At 36.8% G+C, this 17,650-nt stretch overlaps 1 protein-coding gene across 1 annotated transcript in view; it reads left to right on the plus strand.

Moving 5' to 3' along the window:
* USH2A (usherin) overlaps positions 1-17,650 on the plus strand; it is a 640,561-nt gene that overhangs the window by 112,212 nt on the left and 510,699 nt on the right. The window contains exons 11-12 of the mRNA XM_032466772.1: positions 1,471-1,666; positions 5,140-5,781. Of these exons, the coding sequence (XP_032322663.1) occupies positions 1,471-1,666; positions 5,140-5,781 (838 nt within the window). The remainder of the gene's footprint in view (positions 1-1,470; positions 1,667-5,139; positions 5,782-17,650) is intronic.

A 17,650-nucleotide genomic window follows, 5' to 3' on the forward strand; every position in this document is an offset into this window, starting at 1 on the left:
GTGGCTCTATGTAACCCATACCTGCCAATAAATGCCATTTATTTTTGCAGACAAAATCAAATCCTTGTTTTGAATAATAATCTGGTTGCCATGGGGCAGGTAAGAGTTGGGGGTGAGAAACATAGCCAGACACAAGGGGGCAATTCATTGTCCTTGCATATCTTTCTGACCTATTTGTGTCTTTGATATTGACATTCATTGTTATCTACAGCTGTATCTGGCGCATGTATAACCCTTTACTTTTCAGAGTATTAGATATTTTGATTCAATTATTTTATCCTTAAATAATGACACACTGAGTTCCTATTTCTCAGATGAAGTAAAAAAAAATGAGGCTGTGATAGATTTTTAAAAATACTCTTTAATTAAAAAACCCTTCTCTATATGTCTGTAACTGAATCCCAGTTGCATGTGATAGTTTTGTATATCCCTGAGGTTAAAGGTAAATCCAACCATGTCTTTCTACAGGTAGGTTACTTCCCTGTGTGATAACCTTGCCTCCACATGTGGAGAGCTGGATTCAGTCCAAATGGAAGGAAGTTGGGGCGGGGGGGACATGCCAGTGACTTGATAAGCGATTGGATGTCTATATTCACAGCTCTTGTGAAAGTCCTCAGATAGTAGTGAATTTCTCATACTTATTTCACGTTTTATATGTATATGTCCCCTTGTGAAAAGGTTTAGCTCTTTCTTTAACCAACAACATAGTATTATCTATGTATATAGTAAATGAGCATTATACATTTTATGTATTTTCATTCTCAAACAGCAGCTTGAAGAGGAAAAATATTCCTTTTTTTTCAGCTATTATTTTAGTTGACAATGCCCGAAAGCAAGTAAATTTTTTGGCATTTTTTACCACAATGTAAATTAGTTAAATATACTTAATGTGATTAAATCATAATATGAATGAACCATAAATACACTGAAATATTCCAAAGAGCTAAGTTGTGTAAAAAAAATATTATTAGAGTCAGTATCAGTAGGCATAAATGGATGCTATTAAGAACTTTATTTTAAACATCTGAAACCTTGACAAGATGATATTATTATAGAAAGATTCTTCCTTACTTCAGGCATGTGTAAAGCAAGTATGGATCAACGAGGAAATGAAAGAAATGAAACAGAGGCGGAGATTAAAGATGAAATTAACTGCTTGGTCTTTTCTATTTTCAGCCTCCATATGACTGTATTTTGATTTCTTTATGTGATGTTTAATGCGAATTCCACCTCCCTTTCAGTCACATACTGTTGACTTCCATGGGGCTTATTTTCATTTGGCTCTGTGTATTCACCTTGCCAAAGCTCTTCCGTGTTTTTGTGTCAGGAGGAGAAATACCCTTTTACCTTCTTGTCTGTTTAACATTTAAAGTTTTTTTTTCCTCCCTCCCTTCCTGCCTTGTACCTAATGAGCAACTTACCTAAAAATAGATACGTTCATCATTCTACAAAACATTGTATCTTCTCTAGATCGGAGGCCAGTGTAATTGTAAGAGACATGTGTCTGGCAGACAGTGCAATCAGTGCCAGGATGGATTCTACGGTCTCCAGGAGTGGGATCCTGATGGCTGCCGTCCGTGCGACTGCAGTACCTCTGGGACAGTGGATGGAGATATTACCTGTCACCAAAATTCAGGCCAGTGCAAGTGCAAAGCAAATGTTATTGGTATGTGTAATGCAAAGGTTTACAGTCACAACTCTATTACCATCTGGGATAAAATCCTCTGTTTGATTTCTTAACTGAAGAGCAAAGCAAATTTCCTTGCTCTAGGCAGGCTAGAAAAAAAAAAAAAAACAATTTGGGTGAAATTAACTGTCTAAAAATGATTAGATTAATAATTCTATCAAACTACAGCTTGAAGCTTAGTTTAATCAACCCTTTAGAAGTTTCTTCATTCTGTAGCTGCTTTAGTTCATGTGGTCCCATACTAATAAGTCATAGAAAAATATAATTTGCTTACTGCATAGATGTTTCTTTTAGAAAATTAGCACTTTTTCAAAATGTTTTACACTTAATGAGTTCTAAGCAAGTCATTTCCATGCTAGTTTTCTTAATAGACCAAAATAAATGGATTTTTTCAAAATATTCTGTGCTACAGGGTCCTTTGTGATAAATCTTTCCATTTTTTTCTATTATATTTCTTTGAACTGTTCCTGTGAAATGCAAAATAAGTCAACATAATTCCACAGATCATGTATATTGCTAGGGTTAGTTATAAAGGGCCACATAATTTTAATTTTGTAATTCAGTGCCAAGCTGATTATAATAAACAGCTACCTTCGGTGTTATTTATCATTTTTTTATATAAGACGTGCTTTTTTGTTTGTTACTCCCACAGGTATTTTTCAGAAATTAGATTTGATTATAGCAATTTATTACATCCAACATTTTTGAGGGGAGCCACAGCCACATAAGGACAAAATTTATCAAGTGCCCAAAATGCACTATGTACATAATGCACTTTGAAATTTTGATATATGAGAATATTATGAGAGGAAAGTTTCCTGATAAAGTGAGTCTTGTGTTGCAACTGAACACGTCTTGGTTCGTATAGGAAGTTTAAAAAGGACCTTTACCTTTCTATTGTCATTCAAGACACCAAACCTTCCATGGTTTTTCTAACATTGACCTGAACCTTATAATAATATAAACATGCCTGGAAGACAGACAGACACACACACACACACACACCCCAAAATGCATCCACACACATACGTAAGAACATATCATTCGGAGCAACATTTTCATTTCTGTTATATAACACTAAAGCTAATTCTTTATCTTTTATCTATGTACATAAACATTTATCTTTTTGTACCAGTCAACTAGAGAAGCATTTTATTTTAACTTAATAAAAAAGAATATGAGCTGGCTTTATGATATTACACAAGATTTCTCTAGTTTAAAGAAAGATTACATCAAAATCTTTAACATAACTTGCCCTTACACATTTCAAGCATGCAAAAACTAACTTTTCCGGAAAAAGTTACTTATAAAGAGAAGTACATTTTTGTATGTTATCTCTGATACAGAATGAAAGGTAAGACCTTTGAATTCCACTATATAGCATCCTTTGTTCTTTAAGATAAGATACATTTTAAATTCAAGATGTGAAAACAAAATTTAAAGAAAGGCCTTTAGAGACAGTCAAATGGTTACAGCTCTGTATCAATAAAATCTTTCTTGTGATGGTTAGAGTCCAGAGCTTAAGGAAGAAAAAAAAAAATCAAACTTTAGTATTTACTTAGAATTTGTTATGACCTCCCTGCCATTTACTTATATTATTGTTTGATCCAGGTAGTTTTCTGCAGGAAAATATAAACCTATTTTTTGAAGATGAAATCAGCAGTTTGACATTACTATCTGTAGAGTTATTTCTGTATATGTAGTATTTTTTAATAAAAATACAAACTTGACATGTATATATAGAGATTATTCTTTTCCTAATGAGACTAGCAAATAACCCTATTCAATTTTACCTTGTTAATATGATTAAGAAAACAACAGAAAATACAAATGTATGTTGTATGTGCTTCAGAAAGCAAACTGTTAGATTTAACAAAACTGTTAAATCTTACTAATGATTCTATCACCAGTAAAATACATTAGCACCAATAATTTTATTAAAGTAGGTCATTCATCTAGAATAAAAAGGGAGAAGAATGTGAATTAAATGCCAAGTGCGCTAACTCGCCTGTACTTGTTAACACCGAATGTGATGCCCTGTAGGCCTTCCTGAGTATCGTTAGGAATAGATTACCTGTCAGGAATATGTATGGCATATTCAAATAAGCACTGTGCATATTTTTAAAACTGATATGATATGAATCCATGTAGACCAATTTTAATAGTTCAAAATGAGTCATAATTCTTGTTAACAATACAGTTATTTTTAAAATTTGCAGCAATAGTGGTCCTTTTTTATTTTCCTTATTGAAATTAAATGATATGCCTTAGGTGAGTCATTCATCACTGTTAAAGAACTTGCCTTCCATTGGAGTTCTTGAATTTTTATCCACATACATACATATATATTATGCATTTCTTTCCAGTTTAGGGAATGCTTTTCTGCATATGGGTTCCTGAGTGTGTTTTTGACTGTTACTTTAGGACTAATTTTTTAATGCTGTTATAACTTGAAATAAATGTTTCAATTGATTCAGCCTCACATAGTTATTTAAATTCATGGATGTCTGAGGACTATCTAAAGGAAGTATTTTTTGGCATCTCAACCTTTCCTGTTCAAATTTCTTTTTTATTCCTTTGCCTTGTAATACTCTTTGAAACCAACCTAAGTTGTCAGATTTCAGTGTAGGTGATAAAATGTTTTTCTCTCTTTGTGAAATGTATGTATGTATATACTCCTTCAAATAGAAGTAATGTAAACCGGAGAATTTACTTAGTGTTTAAAGAGGTATGTTCTGAATCACACAATACGACAAGCAATGTGATTGCTTTATGAGCCAGGGAGAGCATAATTTATATTAATTGAAAATGATAAAATATAGGAGCATATAAAAGCATTGAAATAAAAATTGCTCTGGACAACTTTTATTTACATTAATTATTTAAGTGTGTGATATTCAGAAGTAAGTATATATACTGTTACCACAGAAATAGTTAACATTTTATTAAACATTTTTAGAGGATTCTGATTTCTAGGCATGAACTAATGTGGCAATATATAATTCTTCTGTATGGCTTTGAAAATGTATTTCACTTTCTACCATAGTTTTAAATGAACATGCTTTATTAATATGAAATAACTAAGAATAATAATTTGAGTATGGTTCAATAATTTTAAAACAATAGTTCTGATATTTGTTAAATAGGAAAAGAGCTCCAGTGTGTGTAACAGAAGCAACATTTGTATTAAGGATTTTTCTTTCCGTTAAATAATAAATAAAGTTTACAAAGCACATTATGAAAATAAAGTTGTATGTGAGTGCCAAATTAAGTATTGCCATCATATTTTGAGTATACAGTTGGCCGTCTCTAGCATTACTGGTGGAAAAACACACAACATTTTGTGTCTGTGTTAAATGTCAGCAGTAGCGTTATTTGTGCTTCAGCTGTCTTGAAAGCTCGAATGGAATCGTTTTCCCATCTTTACTTTTTTAAACGTATTTTCTCTCTAGGGCTTAGGTGTGATCATTGCAATTTTGGATATAAATTTCTCCAAAGTTTTAATGATGATGGATGTGAGCCCTGCCAGTGTAACCTCCACGGCTCAGTGAACAAACTCTGCAACCCACTTTCTGGGCAGTGTGAGTGCAAGAAAGAAGCCAAAGGACTTCAGTGTGACACCTGCAGAGAGCACTTTTATGGACTGGACTCCGCCGGCTGTAAGGCCTGTGACTGCCACATCGCTGGATCCCTGCCCGGGACCGTCTGTGATGCTCGGACAGGACAGTGCGTCTGTAAGCCCAGTGTTGGAGGGAGACGGTGCAATGAATGCGTGGAGGGGTACTTCTACCTACAGCAAAATCATTCTTTCCTCTGTCTGCCTTGTAACTGTGATAAGACGGGGACAGTCAATGGCTCTCTGCTATGTGACAAATCAACAGGACAATGTCCTTGCAAATTAGGAGTAACAGGTCTTCGCTGTAATCAGTGTGAGCCTCACAGGTACAATTTGACCATTGGCAGATTTCAAGACTGCCAGATGTGTGAGTGTGATGCCTTGGGGACGTTACCTGGGACCATTTGTGACCCAGTCAGTGGCCAGTGCCTGTGTTTGCCTAATCGTCAAGGAAGAAGGTGTAATGAGTGTCAAACAGGTAAGAGAGAAATGTGTTACAGTTTCAGTCCGCAGTGGCTTTCCCTTCATTATCCTGTTTTGGGTGATTCCTCTTTGCTTCTCAGTCAGGACTTCTAAAAAATTAATCTCCAACATCATTGTTGTACTTGTATCATTATCTAATATAGATACAACTGTTTAGTTTACTCAAGATTATGTGGCATATTTGTGTTGCTATATTTGGGGTGACCCTTTAGATGAATGCCAGCCAGGCAGACATTTCATAACTGTGACTTAGATTTAATTTCTCAATTTGAAGTAAATCTCCTTTTAACAACTGAAAAAAAAAAATCTAAGAAAAGCAAGAATACATTTTACGTTCCAGGGAAAGGGAAACTTGAGTTGATTATCTATACAATGCCAAATATTCAGGTGATGAACTTCAGGTGATTTTCTTTTTAAACATTTTTTTATTTTTTATATAACTTTTAAAGGTTATTTTCCATTTACAGTTATTATAAGATATTGGCCATACTCCCCATGTTGTACAAAACGTCCTTGAACTTGTCTTACGCCCAGTAGCTTGTACCTTCCACTTTCCCACCTCCATATTGCCCCTCCCTGCCACTGGTAACCACTGATGTGTTCTCTGTATCTGTGAGTCTGCTTCTTTCATGTTATATTCACTAGTTTGTTGTATTTTTTTAGATTCCACATATAAGAGATATATAGTATTTATCTTTCTCTGTCTGACTTATTTCACTTAGCATAATGCCCCCCCAAGTCATTTATGTTGCTGCAAATGGCAATATTTCATTCTTTTTTATGGCTGAGAAGTATTCCATTCTGTGTGTGTATGTGTATATGTACATATATACACACACACAGACACCACATCTTTCTCCAGTCATCTGTTGATGGATACTTAGGTTGTTTCCATATCTGGGCAATTGTAAATAATGTTGCTGTGAACATTAGGGTGCATGAATCTTTTTGAATTAGTGTGGTTGTTTTGGATGTATACCCAGGAGTGCAACTGCTGGATCACATGGTAGTTCTATTTTTAGTTTTTTGAGAAACCTCCAGTTTTCCACAGTGGCTTCACCAATTTAAATTCCCACCAACATTGTACAAGGGTATTGAACTGATTTTCTAAATAAAAGCTGACCAAGTGTTTTTACTAAGTCAACTATATGTTCTGGCATCATATAGAAACATCTAGAATTATTTTTAAATGTCATCAAATTAATAAAATAGGCTACTTTTTAGTCATATGGTACCCGTCTTTCTATGTTTCCCAACTGGAAGAAGAATAGACCCTATGTATGGCTTTCTCCTTGACTTTATATGATTTAACCAGAACAATATACTTCCCTCATAACTTACCATGATATGTGGTACATGTAAATATGTATCAGTTTAGCAGCTGTACTAGCTGCTGTCCTGTCTAGCAAAATCAGCTCTGAGTTATCTGAGCCCCTGAAAAGGAGTGTGATGCAAATTTAAGAGTGATTTGCCTGCCAGGGAAGGGTAGGACTAAAGTCCTGTTTTACATGACAAGGACTTCAGCTTAGAAGAATTGAACCATACCTCTCCCTTGTCATTGTGTGTCAAGTAAATCCAAAGAGACAGAAAAGAATTGATAAGTAGTTAATTCTCTTTGAGACAAAAGTATCAGAAAAAAAGAAAACTGAGCTAGCTCCAGCATAATTGGGGGCTATGTTGTCACAGGATGTTCCGCAAAACCTGATGTGGATCAATGTAGTCAGGACTCAGAAACCAGAAAGCTCCCACTGATACATATTCATTCATTCATTCATTCATTCATTCATTTCCACCTTTTGTCTCTTTCTGCAGAAGGACCCTCTCTGCCTCGCTCTCCCTCTCTGTGTGGTTGCATGACCACCCCTGTCCCGAGTTGGCTTACAGTTTTAGTGCCAGCTATGCAGAGAGACGTTAGCAGCTTCTTGGTTATAATTCCAAGAGGGAAGTTCTAATTGGCTCAGTTTTGTTAGGGTGGCCAGGAGTGTCAGGATCACATACAATAAGCATGGCTTCTGAGGACCACTCCTTCGGGTAGGAGCAAGGTGGTAAGTGTCCCAGGAAACAGGAACATCACTGAGAGGTGGGCAGATGGCCTACATGACAGCTGCAACCTGCGACTTTCAGCTTTCACATTTATCCTTCCAAACTTGCAATCAATTACTATATTTTTATATCCTAAGATAATATATTTTTTGCTATTCTTAGTATCACTAATTTTGGAAATTAGGTAGATTTCTGCACAAATAACCATGATTTATATATCTTTCTTTCTAAATAAACCAGCAAAAGATAGATCAAATATTTCATCCTCTTGATAATTATCAATTATTACAGTTCATTGAATGTTTCATTCTGACCTAGGATGTAGGTATACAACAGAACTAGAGATCAGGGGCTTAAATCAGAACAGGAGGATAGGGGGTTCATACCCTCCTGTGGATTGATATGTTCAGTGGGAAAAGAAAAAGAAACTGACAGATTTTTTGGATAGAGTTCTATTGGAGAGTTTTGACTTCTAGAAATATCTAAGATTCCTAGAAAACTAAGCAGAGGCACAGTTTTCAGGAAAGGGAATATAATCAAGCATGTTACACCGCATAACTGTGCAACAGCGTTAAGTAGTCATAATAAGATGATCTCTGAGTATTGATTTAACCAACTAAAGAGATTATTGAGGAGGGGGTGTAAACAGCTAAATATTCATTGTCTGCAGTAGGAAGATAATAGGCTAAATTTAAAAAGTTGAGATGGAACAATGCATGTATGTTACTCTGAAAGGGAGAGAGAGAAGCCAGAAGAAACATCTAGAGGAGCTGGAGGTTGGTGCTCCGTGCAGGGAATTCTGGGAGAAGGATGGAGTGAGCAGCAGACTGCCATTTTACATCATGAGCCTTTAAGGTCGGTTTGGTTTTTAAAACTATCTACACATAAATTGTGATAAAAATAAAAATTAACATAAAAAATGAAAAGACTGGTAAATCATGCTCAATCCTCATGATCTCCTGGCACCTTTCTTTTTGGGATTTATCTAGTATAATGTCTTTTTTTTTTTAGGAGCTATTTGCATAAGTACAGATGTTGCACAATTCTCCAAAAGTGTATGGCTAATTGTCCTCTCTTTTAAGGAAGATATAGAATGGGGATCATTGCTATGGATGAAAATAACTATCATATTTAAAGTATCCTTGTATTTTATTTGTGCAGTTGTCTCATTTCCATTGTTTGAGCTTCAATATCTTGAGAGCAAGGGTTATGTTATTCAACTTACATGGCCATGATACTAACATAATTCCTTGTATATTGTGTGCTGTCAGTTAAGTGTTTTGTTTTTTTTTTTTAATTGAAATGAGAAATAATCAGGAGTTTTAGCAAGAGCCTCTGTATTAGGTAGGGTTCTCCAGGGAAACAGCGCCAATAGGAGATGTGTGTGTGTCTGTGTATATATGTTTGTGTGTGTGTATTTTTTCTGCACTAAATATGTCAGTCCATGGCAGGATCTGAACTCCTGACCCTCCTGTTCTGATTTAAGCCTCTTGATCTGTAGTTCTGAGGTAGCTGTATCCTAGGCCTTTTGCAGCTATACTAAAGATTTCCTTCATGTCGCCTGTGTTGAATCCCCTGTTTCCTTTTTTCTTGGTTTATTTGTGTATTTGGTATAACAAATGGTCTGGTAGCGTCTGAGAAAGAGTACAGGGAGGAAAGTGATGGGGTTGTTTTAGAATTTTGAACATCTAAAATTATCTTTATTCCATACTCAGAGCTATTTGACATTTTGCCATTATATAAAACCATTTTCTCTCATTAACTTTATTTCACCATTATCTTCTAGCAGTACCGACTAAATTCTTCTTTCTTTCTTTTTTTACATTCCAGAAGCTTTACCATTTGTATATCCCTCATTTCAGAAATTTAGGATGATATGCTTTTCGTTAAATAATTATTTTCTGGGAACTCAATGGGGCCTTAAGTCTGTATTAATGTTTTTATATTCTGGGAAAATCTGTAAAACGCCTTCATAGAAACATCTAGATTAGTGTTTGGCCAAACAACTAGACATCGTATCTAGCGAAGTTGACACATAAAATTAACCATCACAGGCAGCTGTTCGTATAACCCCCATGTTACTGTAACACTTCATCCCTGTACCTGTTGAGTACAAACCCTCACTCACTTCTAAAGAGAAAACTGATTGTCTTCTCTCACAACGTGAGAAGGAAAGCCTTCTGGTTGGGGAAAGTCACACCTGACTTCAGAAGTCCCTGGAACCTTCAATTTCACTTTTTCCCAGAGTTATGCCTGAATCAATTAACTTATTGTTGGTCTGTCCATTTACAAGTGCTCAGCTTTTACTTGTAGACATCTGTCCTTGCCTGCCGTTTCCTCTTATGTTCTTTTAAAACTTTCTTTTATTTCATTTTTTGGGATTTTGGAAGGGAAAAATTGTTCAATCATACTGAACTGAAAATGTTACCCTAGTATTCTCTGGGTTGTGATCTTTTCAGATCAAATCCTTGTAGCCATCCTTGACTCTTTTCCCCACAACTCTTGTCTCTTCTATCAAAATTAATCTTGTTGGTTTTACCTTGAAGTATATCCAGAGTTTGACCACTTCTCACCACTCTCACTTATCCATCTTGGTCCAAGCCATGGTCATTTTTCTCCTGGACTATCGGAACAGCTGCCTAAACTCCCTGTTTCTCCTCTTTATGCTTCTCCAGTCACTTCTCAACATGCAGCCGAAGTGGTGCTGTTCAAACTTCAGATCCTATCACTCCACCCTCCACTGGCTTTCCATCATTGTGAGTAAACAGCAAAGCTGATGGACTTTAATGGGCCACATGATCTGTAATGCCCGTCATCTCCCTGACCTCATTTCCTGATGATTCTTCCTCTCCGGCCTGCAAGTCTTATTGCGTTCCTAGGATTGCCCAGTGCTTGATTCTAGGCACACGGAGCACAGCTCCACTGCAGGGAGATCCACTTACCTTTCCTGAACTATTAAAAAAGGTTTCCTGAATCATTACATTGAAAAATACCTCCGTGTCATTCTCTTTTCTGTGCACGCCAGTGAGTGCGTCTTTAACTACACATAGAGAGGATGTGGCGCTCTACCTTGCAAAGGAGGAAAGAAAACGCTGGCTTAAGGACCTAATGCATTTTTTATTTGAGAAAAGGAGATATTCCGTACGCATATGTATAGCCTGTGGAAAAGTTAAAGTGTGCTTGTGGACTCGTTTTTTTTTTGGTTCTGTTTTCTTCTGGCTTCAGAAACTACTCTGAATTTTGTTTTCTTGTTTTCTGGGTTTTATTGTCTCTTCCCATGAAATTTACATTAAGAAAGAAAGAGAGAGAGAGAGAGAAAGAAAAGAAAGAAAGAAAAGAGAGAGAGAGAGAAAGAAAGAAAAGAGAGAGAGAAAGAAAGAAAAAGCCCACGACATAAGCCCCCCCAGCAAATAACGACAAGAATACAGACAAGAACCGAACACCTACCCAGACAGAAACCCGCAAGAAAGAAAGAGAGAGAGAAAGAGAGAGAAAGAGAGAGAGAAAGAGAGAGAGAAAGAAAGAAAGAAACCTGATCCTGAAGTATCTTTATTATAAGCAGATGCTTCACAGTAGCCAGCTCTGCAGTGTGCACATTAAAATGCACTGCTGCAGTCTGAGGCTTGCTTTCTACTTCTTTAAACACATCTGAAAGACCTAGATCGTATACTACAGGGGGGACACCCCGCTGCTGTGCGGTGAGCAGCGGGCGGGGCGCGGAGGGAGCAGCGGCGCGGAGGAGGGGTGAACAGCAAAGCCCGCGGACCTCAGCCCGCGGACCTCAGCCCGCCTTTGCACCTGTGATTGTAAATACTACTCACCCGTAGTATAGACGCCTGCACATGGACTCTTGTCCCACTTTCTTAAAAAATATTATTAAGGAAGGTGCATGTAATGAAACCTCATGTATTATTAACCTAACCTTACTCTGAATGTACAAGGAATAGGCTTAATTCAACTAAAATTTATAGGCAATTTGTTAAAGCAGCAGTGCACATTAGAAGGTACATTAGAGCCACATTGGTTTTAATATGCCATTCAATAACTTGAACAGAGGTTAAAAATGCTGCTTAACCTCCATTAAGTATTTTAAAAATGCTTTAATTTAAAATTATTTGGAGCGTGTGTACATATATGAATGTACACATAGCCACACTAATAAATACAGCACTAAATACGTTTTCCCGAGTCGTCGTATTCAGGACAGGATGACCTCATAACACTCAGCAGTGGGCACTTAATCAGAGGCCAGGCTGAGAAAGGCAGGGGAGGGCGTCAGAGCATCCTGAGCCTGTGACCCACTGTTGTCCTTGAGAACCAGAGGCGGAGAGGGTTTCTTGAGGACTCTGCAGCTTTGGAATAAAATAAAGGCTAATTTATAATGAAAACAGCTTCATATGACATGTTTGGTGCTAATAGGACAATTCCTCATGCTTCCCTCTGGTATTTACTTTTGATTTTCTTCTATGACGCATACAGCCTATTAGAAAGTAAAACAAAGTATCTTATTTCATTAAGAAGCATATCATATTTGTTAAGAAATGAGCTCATAAACCAGAATTGCATGCACGGCCCTGTGGATGGAATTGGAATTAGATGGCTGATTCTCCATTAAAAATCAGTGCCTCAAGTTGAGAGCCGATTATGCCACACGTCCTCGTGGTGTTTGGTGAAAGGGCTTTCCAGATTAGCATGATTTCACAGAAAGACCTCAGAATAAGAGCCTTTTCCTTAAGAAACCACCAGGATAGGATCTTGTCATAGGAAATATGAACTGCAATCCTAGGCACATCTGGGGAGAAAAAGGATATTGATAAGTCATTATTTAAACTTTAGGAAAATCCCACTTTTATGGAAAACTGCCTAGTAAAAATTGTGATGATGATAAAAGATAATATTTCCTGAATGTATACTGTTTGCTAGACCCTGGAATAAAGTTTTATCTTAAAAAATCCCACTTAGTATGCACATTTCTATCATGGAAGAAATAGTATTATTTCCTTCTTATAGTAGGGGAAATGGAATCTAATTAAGGACAAGAACTATTTACAAGTCCAGGTCCATCTGGCCCCAGAATCTACACTCTTAAAAAGTAAAGTTGTTTCTGAATAACTCAGTGTTTGCCATAAATATTCACTCAATGAATATCTGAGGTTGGGTTAAAATAGGTACTCTTTCAAGTACCATCCCCTCAAACTCATCTCCACCCATGAGTCTGGCACCTGCTCCAGGTCCTGAGATATTTCATTTGTTGTGCTGAATCCGAGTAATAATTACAAAGTAAAAATTAACAGAGTTGTGGGAGGCTGCAGTGATCAAATAATGAAGAGCTGATGGAGGGGTTTGGGAATGCGATTATTCTGTGGACTAAGTTGGAGAACCTTCTGCGACGGTTGCCATGGCATAGGATAGTGACTTTAGGGCATACAGCTGGTAAATACTGAGACTAAAGAAAAAGAGAACAAAGAAAATAAAAGTTTTGCTGTGGTTTATAACTGTATGTATATGCAGGAATCTCTTAAGACATAATCAGGGCTGTCCTTACTTGTCTTCATTGTTGTTTTTGGATTTGATTCTCAGAGAATGTGTTTATGAAGGCTTTTCATAGATATTCACATAAACAGGCAAACCAGGTTTTTTCTTTTTTTTTTTTTTTAATGAAAACGGAAGTCCAATAGAATAATTTCCCCTATATGAACAAATAATTACATCATTTTTTCTAAGAACAGGAGGCATAGTTTGGGGGTGACATTTTCTTTCTGAAGCTCTGTTTCATCCACTGACTTGGCAAGGATTATATTTTGAATTTATTGTGTCTTATTCATACACATTTCCTGCTATCCTCCCCTGATACCTGACCTACCCTGACCAATCACTCTCATGACTCACAGGTTTGTGTTTACCGTTTTCCTTTCAGTGTTCAGGAGATCATCTGATACGTTAAGGACTAACATATCCATCCATCCATCTGCTTATCCATCCATCCAGCCATCTATCCATTTCACTCATATATCCATTTTATCAATTAACACCAATTGAATAAACTGCTATACACCAGGGCCTGTGCTGCTATAAGATACACAATCATAAATACATTAAAGCATTAAGGCTTAGTAGGGAAAACTGACTCATGTGTAAATATAACGCATTGTGATAAGTGCAGTATCAGAAATGCCAGTATAGAGAAGTAATAAAGTGAAGAGATTAATTCTTAAAGGGTGGGAGACATGAAGAGCTTAGTAGAGAGAGTGTTTCCTGAGCTGGTTTTAAAAATAAATAAGGGAGAGAGTTGGGTGTAGCTCAGTGGTAGAGGGCATGCTTAGTTAGCATGCATGAGGTCCTGGGTTCAATCCCCTGTACCTCCATTAACAAAATAAATAAATAAATAAATAAATAAATAAATAAATAAATAAATAAATAAATAAATAAATAGGAGTTTGTAAGATATTCAAGTAAGGAAAGCAGTCCAAGAAGAAGGACTAGGAGCAGGGCATTTAAAATATGTTTAAACTAATTGAAAATGAGGTTTTAAAATGTTTAAAGAGAAATTATAGCTTGAGATGAATAATAGTTATTGATACATTTGTTAACATTTGGTCAAATCTCTGAATAATAATTTCAGCATTATTTTTATATAAAACCAGTAACTGGAGGAAAATTATTATTATCCTAACTTGAAAATTGGCATCGTCTACTACAGTCTGAAAATACTGATTTGTGACACTGTTACTAAAATGGTCTTCTGTTGCCTGGTGCAGGTGAGCCCCAGATTCCTCCCTGGATTTCTCTTAGTATGGTGTCCATTCTTTGGTTTGAGATGAGAACTGTTTCTTCTAAATGGCTCATAATTAGTGCTTAGCCACCACTCTGCCCTCCTTTTCTGAATAAGGCCTGGAGGTTAAACTTGTTTTCTTTCTCCCATTTCCAGACCCGAGCAAAGCCTAATTGTTGATGGGCCTCGGGAGGGACATTGCCAGGGAATGGGCTCTCCTTTATGCCCAGGACGGGTACTGTGCTGTGCAAATAGCCACAACAGGAGAGAACGCCAGCTGCTGGCTAATAGCTTTGAACTCTCAGGACTCTGTAAGCCTTCTCCTGGATAAAGCAATACTCTTTTATGATACGGGTGACTTTTTGCTTTAGCTCTATAACGCATTGTTTCCCACATGAGACTTGTCTTGTTTGGGACCAAGAGTTAGCTGAAAGGAAACTGGAGAAAAGAATAAACTTGAGTGGGCTGATTTGCGCTTTGTGCTAACTCCAGCACTGCGTAGTGGGAGGTAATACTGTTCTCCTAATGACACTGCTTCAGAATGTGGTCCAGAGTCACTCAGGAAAGAAAGCTCCGAAAGATCAGTTATAATAAAGCAGATATGCAGATATGGAATGTGAAGTGGGGCTAATGGAGAGAGATCAGAGAAATCTATTGAATTAAAAAAAAAGAAAGAAATTAAGGTCAGTTATCTTTCAGCTGCTCTCAGGAGTTGAAATTTAAGTAGGAAAGAAGGGAACATGTTTTCCATAGTTGGAAGTCACAAAAGGAGAGGTAATGGTCTAGAATTAGGCACATTCAGGTAAGGCAAGAAGTAATCGTTGAGCAGGCAGGCACCTGAGTCATCCTAATTAGAGCTGTTTAAAAATAGGACAACTCAAATGATGGTGGGATTAACCTTTATAACCATGCTCTTGAGAGGAGGAGTGGAATTAACCCCAAGACAACTTCCAGTTTAGTCTTTTCCTTGAGGCCCTACCTCCAAGTTGCAGCCTCCCTGGGTGCTTTAATACCTTCCTTCTTGCTCTCTGCTTGTATGTCTGACTTTTCTGTGGCCTTCTTTATTCTCCAAAACTTGGCAACCCATTCTTCTGCACCAAAATCTATGCTCCTGATCTTTACAGATTTATCTAATAAATCATTTCTTATAAAAATCATTCCTAATTGTTCTAGAATTCTCTGTGGCTCGAAGCTATTGCAGTAAGTCCAAATTAATTCTGCTTCTAAGTATCTGTGCTAATGGGTAATTTATCCAAATTGGAGTGCTGTTAGTACATTCACGAGGCCATCATCATGAGTGTAAGGATCTAGGTCCCTTCACAGGAAGGAAAGTGCATAGACTCACAGTTGCAATGGTCTTGAATCCAAAACAGAAGGCTTCTACGTCTGTGATTTTGATCTCATGATGAGTCAGGTAGGAGAATATGGAATAATTGGCATGGCCAAACTCTATTTCTGGAAACACATCTGAAGCAAATTGCTGTCAGTGGATGCAAAGAGCAAATGACATAATCTAGTTGTAAATTACTATTAAAAATGATAATCTTAGGTCTCCCTAATTGAATGGCACAGATTTTGAGCTTTTTCCTTTTCTATTTTACAATTCCTGACACTTTTCAAGAAAGAATATACACCGCCTAGGAGAAGAAAAACAAATTAATTGTTGATGGCTGTGAAAGAATGACTTGTTTTCAGCCAGAGCTTCAAATGAGTCTTACAGTGATCCAATTACTTTTTGTTTCTCCCCTAAAGGATAGATAACACACAGAATGATTCCCTTTGTGTTCATACTCTTTCTCTCTTTCAATATGACTGATGTTTTATATACCTAAATTAGTGATCACAACAATTGTACAGTTTATTTTCATTTGCCAAACTTTATTCATTGTCTCAATAAAATTTCTTGTAACATTATGCATGTGCTTGTATGTGTGTAAATACTGGTATGTACCTATGTATGTATAAATACATATACATGCACAAGCACACATCACATAACATCAAGACCCATTTCTCCCACATGTGCCTGCTCCATCATTCAAATGTCCAATGCATTTCTAATTTCTAAACTGTTGACTTCCACCTTCTGGGTCCAAGAAACTCTAAGTAACTTGAAAATATTTTTGAATCATATTTTTATTTCTCTTCTTTTACTATAAGAAAAAAAATATGGGTCTTATAATTTAAGTTCTGTTTTTTTCCCTAATATAATACTTGTGGGGATCAATGCCTACCTAATAATTTGGTGCAGTCTTTGAATTCAAATGTTGGAGTGCCTATTTTGTGACAAGCACTGTACTGGGTTCTGGGGAGACAATGATGGATTAATCTGATGAGGTTCCTGCCGTCACTGAGGTTACAATCTGCTGGAAATGAGATTAATTACAATTTTTATCAGCACTCTGTAGGAAATAAGGAGGGTGCTTTGAAATTAATAACGTCACTAAACTAGCCTAGAGTAAGTTACTGGAGGAAGCCAAAGGACCTGATGTGCATAGGAGTGAGCTAAGTGGAAAAGGTGGGTCAAAATCATGTCAGCAGACAAAGCTGCCCATGAAAAGGCCTTTAGGCGTCAAGAACAGAAAGTCTGACTGGGGCAGACTGGGGATGAGCACTGAAGTGAAGCTAGAGAGGGAAGGAGGGAAGTGGGACTGGACCGGAGGGTTAGAGGCTATGCTGTGGATTTTTCTTTTTCCTAAAGGGAATAGGAAGTTATCAAATAATTTTAAATAGAAGAATGAGATGTTTAAACTATACTCTGAAAAAGACCAGCTACACTATAAAGAGCAGATTGGACGGGGACAAGAGGGACACCAGTGGCTAAGAAAGTCTCTGAGGTTGTTGAGATGCCTGGGTTGGAATCTGGGTTCTGCTCTGTGTTAACTCTGTCATTTTAGGAGTTAACCTGAAGCCTTCAGTTTTCTAACTTATGTAATGAACATTATATAATGCCTGAGTTACTAGCATTACCATGAGAACTAAATGAGATGATGAATGTAAAGCTTTACCACAGCCTCTGGTACATAATGTTAATTATAAAACCTTGGTA

The sequence above is a fragment of the Camelus ferus genome, chromosome 23 (assembly GCF_009834535.1).
Source record: "Camelus ferus isolate YT-003-E chromosome 23, BCGSAC_Cfer_1.0, whole genome shotgun sequence".
NCBI classification, from domain to species: Eukaryota; Metazoa; Chordata; class Mammalia; order Artiodactyla; family Camelidae; genus Camelus; species Camelus ferus.